Raw genomic sequence first — 12,634 nt, 5'->3', positions numbered from 1 at the left:
CTGAATTTCAGTTCGTTACGCTGCATTTCACTTTTCCAACGACATACAGACATCTCTTCACCTTTTTACTTCGAAAGTTAGACGCTATATTACGATTCCTTCGCCTTTATTGTGTTACTGAGTCTTGAGTGAAAATTGGACTGTCAAAAATAGGTTATGTTGTTACTATTTTAGTTCTAGTCACAGAAAGGTTTTAAAAGTAATAATTATATAATGTCAATCATATCATACGCATCGACAATAGTTAAAAGAGTTTCAGCTCTACGGTATCCATTGAAATGTAAAGAATGTATAAATAATGTTAATAAAGTTTCATTTAGTTCGAGTTCGGTCACAGCACGAACTATTCATGATGTCAACACAAACGTTGCCAAGGATGTAATCCTTTTTAAATACGAAAATCCTTCTTTTTATAAGTATATGAACATATTCGCTGTAGTTCAATATGCATTTTGGATGTATTTAGGTATATTCGCATTTTCAACCTTAAAAGATGCACCCGTAGACAAATCGAAGATAACAGAAGACACTCCATGGTATAGAAAAATAAATTTGGGAGAAAATAAATACAAAAATACTCTTGGCACCTTGGCTGTGATTATTGGTAAGTAAGTAATTCAAATGTAACAAGAAAAACATCTTACGAAGTAACGTTTTAAACGTTTTTTTAGAAAAAAAAGTCATTTTTGGGCAACAAAACACTTTTCGCAAATTAAAGGACTTGAACTTTAACCTCAGCGGCTAGAATAAATTTAATATTATAAAGCGGAGTGAAGCTAAATGAATGGGCCATAAAAGCATTAAATAAATGAGCCATTTAGACATTTACATACTTTTTTTTTATACTTTTGTTGCTTAGATGGGTGGATGAGCTCACAGCCCACTTAGTGTTAAGTGGTCACTGGAGCCCATAGACATCTACAGCGTAAATGTGCCACCCACCTTGAGATATAAGTTCTAAGGTCTCAGGTAGTCTCAGATAGTTTTACAATGGCTGCCCCACCCTTCAAACCGAAACGCATTACTGCTTCATGGCAGAAACAGGCATGCTGGTAGTACTTACCCGTGGAGACTCACAAGAGCCTTTACCACCAGTAAACTCACCAGTAAATTTAACTCAACAAAACACAGATGTGAGACATATTTATTAAATGCAAGTATCATGTAAATTTTGATGCTTACAGTTATCAAACCCAATATAATGACTAGCTAATTTTAAAATAATTTAGTATTATTCTTTAATGGTTAAACCTGTACTACAGGGGAATATGCCTTGCTCTCTGACATCTAGTGTCTCACTGCAACATCCTTTTTTTTTTACTGCAGCAGTTTTTTCCAAAACAAATACACTAGTGGTCATGAGAGGTCCATAGATACAAACTCGAAACTTATGGAAATTCAACAAATGCCAACAATTCTATAAATATTTGTACAACATTATGCATTGTTTTATTTCATGGCAATGAACTTTGAAGTAATTTTTTTGTTTAATGACAATACAGTCTACTATTGAATAGGGAATAAGGATGTCCCCTCAAAATGTTTATTCTCTTAGCTTTAGAATGCCTTTATTCTATTTTGGTATAGTTTTTCATATATGACTTTAAATGTACAAAATTAATGAATAGCCTTTTTTGAAAGAACTTGCCTTAAGTTGAATATTATAATGCTGCAGGGGCAGGATCCTTAACAATGATATGGATGTACACCCTTCGTTCCGTGAGATATTTAGTTCTCCACAAAGGAGGCAAGCATGTTTCATTGGTCACTTACGCTCCATTTGGTCGCAATCGATCCATGAAAGTTCCCATTGAAGATATTTGCTGTCAGGAAAGAAGGACAGTGGCAAAAGTACAGCTACCTCTCAAAGTGAGAAATAGAATGATGCATTATATGCTGGATATGAGGGGAGAGTTTAAAAACCCTTTGCTGTTTGATTGTACCGCAGGCTTACTCAGGAAATGGGGGAAAAGTTAGAGAAGATCATGTGATAATAGAATAAATTTCAGCATCTGACTTTTGGTACATTTGAAGATTCACTTAATCAGGTTTATTGTATCACTTGTAAACTAATAAAAATATAATTTACATTATATTTTGTTTTTTTTTGTTCTTGAGCTATTAAGATAATTTCAAATGTGATATATAACTAGTCAGGTCATAAGTATTGTCACACAGTAAAAACTTTTCTTTTAGAATGCTGGCCACAAAAAAGTTTATTGAATTCGAATTTCGAATTGTTCATGAAAATAAAAATGTATTCTTTTAGAATTTTACTCATTTTTAAATATGGAGTGGACGCTTAAAGAAGGCCGTGTTTCAGTTATTGCGTTGCATCGTTGCGGTTACGCGCCAATTCAAATTTTTAACATACTGAAAAATTTGAATATAACCAAAAGATTCGTTTATCGTACCATCAAACGATACAATGAAGACTCTAGTGTAGATGACAGGTCAAGAAGTGGTCGCCCTCGGTCTGTTAGGACTCCAGCAGTGATAAAAGCTGTGAAGGCGCGAATTCAAAGAAATCCCAAACGTAAGCAGAAACTGTTGGCCCTTCAGATAGGGTTAAGCAGAACCACGGTGAAAAGGGTGTTAAATGAAGACTTAGGGCTTCGGGCATATCGAAGAAAAACAGGACATCGTTTGAATGCTCGTCTAATGGATCTGAGACTGACGAGATGCCGCGCTTTGTTGAAGCGGTACGCGGGAAAAAAATATCGGGAAATTCTTTTTTCGGATGAAAAAAGTTTTACCGTAGAAGAGAGCTACAACAAACAAAATGATAAGGTGTACGCACACAGTAGTGAAGAAGCGAGCAACCGTATTCCGCGTGTACAACGAGGTCATTTTCCATCCTCGCTCATGGTATGGTTGGGAGTTAAGAAACCTCTGTTAAGCCCCAATAAGAATTGGGGCTTAACAGAAGTACATTTTTGTGAGAAAGGTGTAAAAACGAATGCAGTTGTGTATCAAAATACAGTCCTGACGAACCTTGTGGAACCTGTTTCTCATACCATGTTTAATAACAGGCACTGGGTATTCCAACAAGATTCGGCGCCAGCTCATAGAGCGAAGAGTACACAAGACCGGCTGGCGGCGCGTGAAATCGACTTCATCCGGCACGAAGACTGGCCCTCCTCCAGTCCAGATTTGAATCCGTTAGATTACAAGATATGGCAACACTTGGAGGAAAAGGCGTGCTCAAAGCCTCATCCCAATTTGGAGTCACTCAAGACATCCTTGATTAAGGCAGCCGCCGATATTGACATGGACCTCGTTCGTGCTGCGATAGACGACTGGCCGCGCAGATTGAAGGCCTGTATTCAAAATCGCGGAGGTCATTTTGAATAAGCTTTAGTGTCATAAGAATCTATGTTTTGTTAAGTTCATTTTGGTATATGAATGGTTACATAATGAATAAACTTGTTTCAATTATTTTACATTAAACATGTGACAGAATTTATGACCTGACTAGGTATATATATATATTAATTATAAACAAAACCAAATAATATGTGTTTCAGAAAAATCTTTATTAAATTATAATTACAGTAACAGAGAAATCAGTTTGTCTCAAGTCTCAACACAATTATTAATATTAACGAAAATAAAACGTATATACAAAATCTTGACTTAAACAGAGTTGGCGCTAATGTTAACATGTGTTCTTACTTTGCAAAATAATGCATAATCAAAATTGACCTGTGAACATTATTTATTTAAGGTACATTTGCGCCCCAAGCTCTACACAAAAAAGTTAGTCTTTTGACATTAGTGATTCTCCAATCAACTTACATGAGAAAAAAATTTAACAAGATATTATTCACTTCAATGCTTGGACTATTACCAACTAGTTTTGTTTTAATCATATTAAACTTTGTTGTTTCTTGTGTATATTTGTGTGTTCTTGTGACATTTATAGTCTAAATTTCTTAAATTGCCAAGAGATATATTTTCCTTTAAAGAATGTTTATTGTGAAACCTGTTTTAATGTAAGTTGGGCTTCCATGGGAAACAAAATTAAGTGCAAACTTAGTGAAACATTATATGTTTCTCACTTTTGAAGGGATTTTGGCAGTATTTTATTTCACTAATTCATATTTGAAATAATTTGATGACGGTAATGACAAATAGACAAAGAATACGTTGTTATTTTTCGTCAAGCATTGAAATGAATGAACATCAACTTACGCCTATCTTACACACTAACATTTAAGTCTACAAATGCTTTACCTAGCTTGTCACATCAAGCCAAACAGGATCAATGGTAAGTTTATTTCAATGTGGAGATCCGAAATAAAACCAATACCTCTAAACTACATAATTAAAAAACATTTACGAATAGATTCACCGATTCAAGGGTTCATTTAACATCAATCCTTGAATATAACATTTGAAAGACGTTGACGATGTTCAAATATTTTCAAGCGAATGTACTTAAAAAAGCACAGCTAAGAATACGAGAGACTCGCACGCTCACACCGCTGATCGTGTATTGTAATATACCGTAAAAACTTTATTCTTCAATATTAACAGAAACCGTGAATATGGAAAACCGCCTTTACAAAAAATATTCGGTTGGATACATACATATTGGAATTCTTTTTATCAAAGTGTATGTATCGATTAATTCCGCGAATAAAGATAGCTTAACCGCGAACATAGGAATTGGCTCGTATTTTTCTTATCCGTGAATAGTGACATTGCGAATGAAGGAAGCGCGAATAAGGTGCTTTCACTTTAGTAATTTTGGATGAAATTTCTAGCTTTCTAGTGGCAGTATCTAGATTGTCGTGTCTATGGATGTGAGCTCGTCGATCCGAGTGATACAGCAGTAAAAAAAAAGTTGTATTATTGATTTTTTTAAACAGACTAGACATACACGTGCAATGCAAATAGAAAACGGTTAAGTGATGTCAAGTCAGTACTCATTGATGAATTCACGCAGAGCAAGAAATAGGTAATAGAATTGGTAACAAGTCTAGTACAAAATCACAAACAGACAATTCTATTTTCTTTAATAAATACAATTGGAACGAAGTTCCTTATCGCGCGTTGTGAAAGGGGGCTAGACGGAAAAAATTCTTACGAAAAGTTGTCACGACACTTTTTAGATCCGTCATTCTGACCAATCAACGTGTAGGCGGTTATCGCGTGACATTGCTCGTATCCGATTGGTCGCGTAATGAGTACAGTTTCTCGAGATAGCGTTTCAACAATAGTAATTTAGTTCATAGTATTGTTTTTTTCTTCTTCATAATGCCGTAATTTATTATTATAACTTAAAAAAAAAATTACAATTCCTTCACTAATTAATCGAAAGGGACTTCATTCCATCCGGGTGTCCCTTGACACCTCTGAAGTTTTTTTTGCACACTTTTTTTACCTTTCAATGAAAGTGCTAAATAAAATATACATAAGAAATCGCAGACGTGAAATTCAACAATACAGTCTTGAGTGAAAATGTTACGAATATGTATAATAAAGCAAGTATATATATATTGCGAGCCTATTTTGAAAAAACGCATTCAAATAACTTTTAAAACGATGAAGCTTTTAAAATTTCGGTGTCGGATATTTTTATGAGCATGGTGCGTACGTAGTGAGACATTCCGCCATCAGATTTGCACGTCAACACTTGGCAGTGATATCATGAACCATTTCGTTAGTTTTTTTGTCATTTATAAATTAAGCCCGCACCATCGGATCTAAACTATCAAACTTCTAAATTTTCTGAAATTTTGTTAATGTAGGTAGCTTTTTGATAAAACAATCAGAATAATATATGGGGATCCCTATTTATAGTAATAACATTTTCATTGTACAAAATATCACATCTCTGTACATAATGTCACATAAAAATTGAAAACTGCTTAATTTAATTTCAAAACATTTAAGCGGTCACACATTTTTTAAAACAAATAAAGGTCATTGGAAAGTTAAAGCGAATTTTAAAAAGTTGCCATTTTCATAAATCATAAAACAAATTATTAATTAAAAACACGAATTAAAACACCATCGATCCTCAACAATAAAATTAAGTACAATATTAAATTCTTATTTACAATTAAAATCATAAATATTTAATAAGACTACTTTAATATTAATAAATTATGTTTTATTTTCAGGCTTTCACTATAGATTCATTCTCTCATAAATACATGAGGTCACATATCGCCCTGGATATAAAATACCGCGTAATATTTAACAATAGGTTACTTCGTGCAAAAAACAAACGACGTGACATTCGAAAAAATCTTGACATTTGTAGTCTGTAAAATTAAAATGCGTTTGCCGTCTTGAATGCGAAAAAAATTTTTTTTTATACTTTTTTATTAATCTGACTGTTGCTATTAAGGGCGATATGTTAAATATTATTAAATAAAGTGCTGTTCCACACTGCATTGCAGTTACGTCTTAATGTTCACACACTTATAGGAGTATGCCACGATCGTTATCGAAGCCTAAACAATAATTAATCTTTCAATTACACGAAGCTATCGATAAAAACTAGTTTGTGTTTAAATAACAATGTAGATTTATATTTCATAAAACTGCAATGTCAAATCATTCCTCCGCATTTTAATTGAATTTAAAATCTAATTAGCACATTGCGTTTACCAGGAGTTCGTTTTTTAAATAAATTTAATTGAATGATATTTTTTAATTCTGCTCTGTTATACATCTCAGCACTATCACAATCATCGTTTTCGCCAATGGTTCCAAATACATCATACAATATCTTATTTCTTCAACTATGTATTATTATATCATTGAACGAAACATCTTGTCTATGTTCACAAAAAATACAGTTAATTTTAGATTATATAATTCTGTATCTCTTTAGAAAAATATATTAAGTATACATTGGATTATTTCGTGTCAACTCTCTTATGAACTACGGATTAGAATCACATTTCGTAAATTTTGTATTCAATTATTTTTAATGTTAGAAATCAAGCCATTAATTTTGATAAAACAAACTTATCGCCACATCACACAGTTCTATCCAGAGTCAACTTCATAAGTTGCCATCGTGCCTTTCATTTTTACAAACAAAAACGATTCTAAAAATGCTTTATTCAAAAAAGTAAGTACATTTGTTTTGATTTTGACAGTCGCGTTAGCATATTCATAAGTTTAAAAAACAGTATTATGTACATAAGTCACTTAAAGATAAATGTTAACAATATATTTTTAATTACGTTTTCTTTTTTTATCGTACATCAATGAGTTTGGGGAAATAAGTCGCTATTTTATCTCAGAACGAAAGATCAACGGTCGTTTGCCAAAATTCAAAATGGTTGCTATTACATACGTCATTCTGGCATTTGCTGTCAATTTTCAAACGATAATGAGCGATTTCGAACAACGAACAATTTTTTTTTTAAATACACTATGTATATACGTATTGTCAAATCAACATGTGGAATTATTTTTCTCGCACGCAACGTCAAAACGAAATCTGTACGGAATGTGCGGCCCATTGTGGTAGCCGAGACGATTAGCGTTTATCATACCCGTTCGACATAGATAAAAATGGATATAGGTTTACTAACTAAAATTTGCTGGTTATATAGCACGCCCGTAATTATCACCGTCCAGCTAATTTCTGCCGTGAACAGTCACGTGTTCCTGTTCGAAGGCCGAGAGCATCATACGATACAATCGAGACTGGTGATGTTCAGGTCGTGATTGATGTCTATGAGCTCCGGTAACCATTTAACAACATATATTATAGGTCATGAGCTCCATTCGCCCATCTGTACAATAGAAATAAAAAGCTTAGCTATCAACTTTGATACTTAATGTTATACTATAAGATCGCCAGAGTCCGTTGACCCCGACTTCAGCAGATTGTTTTTGTTACATTGCGTGCTGTGCCGAAAGTTTTAGTATTATCAAGGTCATCGCGGTAGGAACCACAAGCACTACATTTTGTTCATCTTTAGGAACAGATCTCAGTCCATCAGTCCAATCTGAAGTCTTGGAACCGTATGGTTCGTTTGCGCCATTAAATATTACAACTCTAAATGCAGTTACCTCTCTCTCTCTCTCTCTCTTTCTCTCAGAGTTTTGGTTCTAGGTCGAGAAGCTAAAAAAGGCGATGCCATTTACAAATATACGAATACGACTTTTTTTTTCATACAAGCATCGATCATTAGGCCCCGTATATTTCTTTGTTTTTAATACATTTGAAGCTACACATTTTGTACTGTATGAGTTAGTTATTTTTTGTATATATATATATATCTCGATTTCATCTGATGCTCTGAGCCCTGTTGAGTTCCATCCAACAAAGCTATAATTAAGGGGAAGCGAAAATCACAATGTATAACCAAGTAACATTCCTTGAACATTTCAACTTGACATATCCTAAATTACTAAGTTATAACATTTTCGTTCATCACATATATATATTTATTTGTTTTAATTTCTACATTTATAATATCGTCCACAAAATATTTTTTATCACATTTACGTACAAGTTCTTCGGTCAACACGTTACACGATAAATCGTCTCAACGACGAGCAGGCCTGAGCCTTGCCAACACGAAAAACTAGCAGTGTTGCCAACACGAAGAAACGTTTTTCGACGATTGACACGATACATCGTATTTGACTGACAAACTGTGCAGAGTAAGTCGCTGGCCAGTACCGGTGTACGTTGATACGCGTGCGTCACCGTCTAGTACCTTGGCGGGTGTCAGTCGCTCAGATATCGATCCCGGGACCTCTCGTGGGTGATCTCGTCATCGTCGTCCCTCCCGGGACTGATGCTATCGACCTCGTCTACCTCTTCAAGATTCTTCGTGCTTGGATTGCACAGCCTTGAAACGTTAAAAGATGCGTTATCGGTCAACCAATTCCCTTCCAAAAATTCAATTCTGTTTTGAATTTAACAGTTATGGCAGTTTATACTTCGACATCGTATCTCAAGTATAACATTCGAAAACCACACTATCTCAAACAATAAAATCTAGAAAATGATGCCATGTTTCTTTGTGGGTAGTCTAAAAATGACATTGTGATATTATTATATCGTAATTACTGTTTAAACAGCCTACGAAACACATTTGCACAAACGAAAACGGTCAAAACAGTAAGGTTGTGTATCCGCCATTTAACATATATTATTCCCTTTCAATAAGATCTATAGGCATCGGCAACTAGATACGAAGACAAAAGATCTGACAGTCGAATTCGAAATATAAAAGACGTGTTAGAAAAATAAGTGAACTCTTTCTTCAGAGGTTGGAAATTACTATGATTGAATCACCAACTGTGAATGTACAGGAATGTATTCAGATGCAGTTAATATTACCTGCACTTGCAGCACACGATACAGGGCGCCGCGAGCAGCAACAGCGGACTGGCGACCAACAGCAGCAAACCGAAGCCAGCAAATATACCGACAACCTGAAATTAGTAACGTTCCCAAATAATTATCTAACTACACGAGGTCTGCAGTACGAAGGCGGTTATTGCCCCCGAGTTTACTAAGCTTTACATTGCGGGTTTTAAAGCAAATGAATATTATCCTTCAATTTCTTTTAAGGGTCTAATTGCCAATATTTCTGGTTTGAAAGACGCTCTCTTATTGGAGGCATCGTGTTTGTCCGTTACAAGCTTAACCAGTCTCAATAATGGACGACAGACAATAGAAATGAATAGTTTTTAAAGTGTTCGGAATCAAATAATTGTTTGACTTTTGTTAGGGTTTTTTTACGTGATAAAATAATTTTTTAAGCTTAAATATTAAACATCTCAGTTTGTTCATGAATTTTTTTAGGACGAGGGAAAGCTTTAAACTTACTTGAGCACGGTGCCACAGTACAGAAGCTCGCGAGTGTCCAAGTTTGTTTTTGCACGGCCCCTTGTCATAGTGTCGTAGAAGGAAATCGTCCTGTAATAAAATAGATAATTTCTTACTAGCATCCTTTTTTTACTAGCGTCAATGGTCTTTTTTTTGCTTAGATGTGTGGACGAGCTCACAGCTCACCCGGTGTTAAGGGGATACTGGAGTCCATAGACATCTACAACGTAAATGCGCCACCCACCTTGAGATATAAGTTCGAAGATCTCAAGAATAGTTACAACCGCCCCCGCCCCCCCACCCATCAAACCGAAACGCATTACTGCTTCACGGCAAAAATAGGCAGGGTGGTGGTACCTACCCACGCGTACTCACAAGAAGTCCTACCACCAGTAATTACGCAAATTATAATTTAGCGTGTTTGATTCCTTCACCGTGAAGTCAATCGTGAACATTTGTTGAGTACGTATTTCATTACAAAAATTGGTGTCCGCCTGGGATTCGAACACCGGTGCATCGCTCAACACGAATGCACCGGACGTCTTATCCTTTACCACGACGACGTAGTGAGTCTCAAGCATGAGACGCACGTATTCAGGTTGTTATTTCTATCGGCTCCAGTAACACCTCGAACAAACTAGACCGTCTGTTCAATTATAGATAAAATAACAATGTACAATGAAAATAATTAAAAACGAGCTAAACCACATGACAGTCGTCGGCTAGCTTCTTTTTAGGTTATAGAGTTCACGATTTGAATCTATTAAATGGCATTACCAGCTTGGCTTGCTAAATTAATAGTGGTTTCAACTTATTTTAAGTGAAGAGAATGTATCCAATTCGGCGTCGAAAAAAATTACCTTACAATCTGAGAGTCAATGTAAAACTTTTTTAAAAAATCTTTATTTGAGTAAAGAAACCATACGTTTTGTTAGTAAGTATTGCTTATAATCTATGTTAGTAACTTAGGTATTATAAAATCCTAAAACATCACTAGCTGATTATTTATTACATTTCTTTTTTCTCAAATGCCTGATGCAAAAGCTATTTATTAATAAGCGGTCCCTCGATTTTGCTTGCGATGTCATCCTTAATTTTGTTTGAGATGCACACTGCCATTATTTTTATGCACCCAATACGTTCGATTTTGTTCACAGCGACTTTCAAGATGCAAAAACGACATTGTGTTATCAAAAACGAAATCCGGGAAGTTAATATATTTGCGTTATAACTACAATCCTGTCCGTTTGTCTCACAATACGCGTACCGAACATATAACGGCACAACTTTTCGGTATTATTACAAGAAATTTTATTTCTTGCATTTTAATCAAATTAATTCTCTTTTAATGTACCTAAAATTTTAAACAACGGTGAGCGCTAGGAGCCTATCATCTAGTTTATTTTTTATAAATATTGTTGAAGACCGAAAACCGGTCCTGACAATAAAACGTGCTTTAGAAAGCGTTACACTTCTGCGAGCGAAAGTGTAGCTTTTATGTTAATTACTAAAGAGTGTTCACGGAAACCGTAATGTTTTGGAGTTCGCTTAATGATACTAGATCCTAAGTATCCTTCACTCATATTTATAGAAACGGGAGTTGGTGAAGAATCTCAATTATGTTAAATAACGCTTATCGCGGAAAAGCGCTATTGGCGTAGAAGATGGTGGCACCTCCTCATACGGCATAGTCGCATAGATACGAGTACGCCTGCTTATCACGCCAAGAACGCTTCAAAGCTTCAAAAATAGCTGTTACATACATTTAGATTAACTACAAAAAGGTTTCATTTCTTAAAAACGAGACGCGAACGATTTTAACATCGACTAACCTCTATTTACGAATAATTTCGACTATTTAGACATTTTGCGGGTACCATATTTATTACAGATTTTTTTGCCTGCCTATTGCTATTAACCTTGTGGGGTTATACAAGCTGCACCAGACATGTAGCTGAGCTCATGGGGCTTAGCCTTGGAGGCTTTGTTCGCATCTGCCCTCATAAGGGCAGTGCTTTATTAAATCTACCATCGGATCAGAATCGCGACCTACTGACAAGATCCCTCGAGAAACTCAATAAGCTGTGTTTGTGGGTTAGTTTTCACGGCGAGCGCTTCGTCGCATTCAACGGGTTCGACGAGAACGTGAGAAAAAATCACCGATAGTGTACCGAGAGGATCCGAAATGACGTGTTTTGGGCAACGGCGCCTGTTTACCGTTTGATCGCCTGGATCGGACATGTCCGGCGGCCATGCTAAGATGGACAGCCTGTCTTTATTAAACGATATAAATCCTTCATCATGGAAATCAAAATATCAGATAAATGTTTACTTAGAAAAACTGATATCCACAGGTAGGATTTGAACATTTGTGTATTTCCCATGACTCCATACTACTAGGTAGGATTTGAACTTTTGTGTATTTCCCATGACTCCATACTAATACAGCGGGAGGACGTAGCTTCCCTTCCAACGACCAAGAGTGACTGGAGGGGGATGTGGTAGTGGCAATTTCGGACTAGCCATCGGTTCGCCTAGGGGTTCCGTAAGTGCGCGTATGTGATATTAAAAAAAAGAACATAAATTCAAATCAGAACTATGCACCATTTCCAGAAACAATAAGGGTCATTCCCAAAAACCTTTGCAGGCCAGTAGCGGTAGAAAAGAAATCGATAGTACGTGTTTGTGAAAAGTGTTTTTTTTTGTTAGTTATTTTTTTGGAATACTTAAAAATAAAAATACATAAAGTAATAATTGCTTTTAAAGCCTTACGAGGCGAGCGTGAAACACAAAGGGTCATTGTGTAGCCTGACG

General features: G+C 35.5%; 2 protein-coding genes across 2 annotated transcripts in view; one reads left to right on the top strand and one right to left on the bottom strand.

The window, feature by feature from the left end:
- The first annotated feature begins 82 nt into the window (after positions 1–82).
- On the top strand, positions 83–2,093 carry LOC114242234 (transmembrane protein 223). Its single transcript, XM_028173325.2, has 2 exons — positions 83–604; positions 1,676–2,093. Exons 1-2 carry the CDS (start codon positions 214–216, stop codon positions 1,975–1,977), a joined length of 693 nt encoding a protein of 230 aa, XP_028029126.2. The 5' UTR covers positions 83–213; the 3' UTR covers positions 1,978–2,093.
- A 1,424-nt stretch (positions 2,094–3,517) lies between these two features.
- The window catches only part of LOC114242252 (uncharacterized), a 137,149-nt gene continuing 128,032 nt past the window's right edge, over positions 3,518–12,634 (bottom strand). The window contains exons 10-12 of the mRNA XM_028173349.2: positions 9,821–9,910; positions 9,329–9,423; positions 3,518–8,834 (exon numbers count right to left, since the gene is read on the bottom strand). Coding sequence (XP_028029150.2) covers positions 8,711–8,834; positions 9,329–9,423; positions 9,821–9,910 — 309 coding nt within the window. The 3' untranslated portion in view covers positions 3,518–8,710. The remainder of the gene's footprint in view (positions 8,835–9,328; positions 9,424–9,820; positions 9,911–12,634) is intronic.

The sequence above is a fragment of the Bombyx mandarina genome, chromosome 11 (genome assembly GCF_030267445.1).
Source record: "Bombyx mandarina strain Sakado chromosome 11, ASM3026744v2".
Taxonomy (NCBI): Eukaryota; Metazoa; Arthropoda; class Insecta; order Lepidoptera; family Bombycidae; genus Bombyx; species Bombyx mandarina.
The sequence above is the reverse complement of the archived record's forward strand: the minus strand, read 5'-3'. Positions and strand labels throughout refer to the sequence as shown.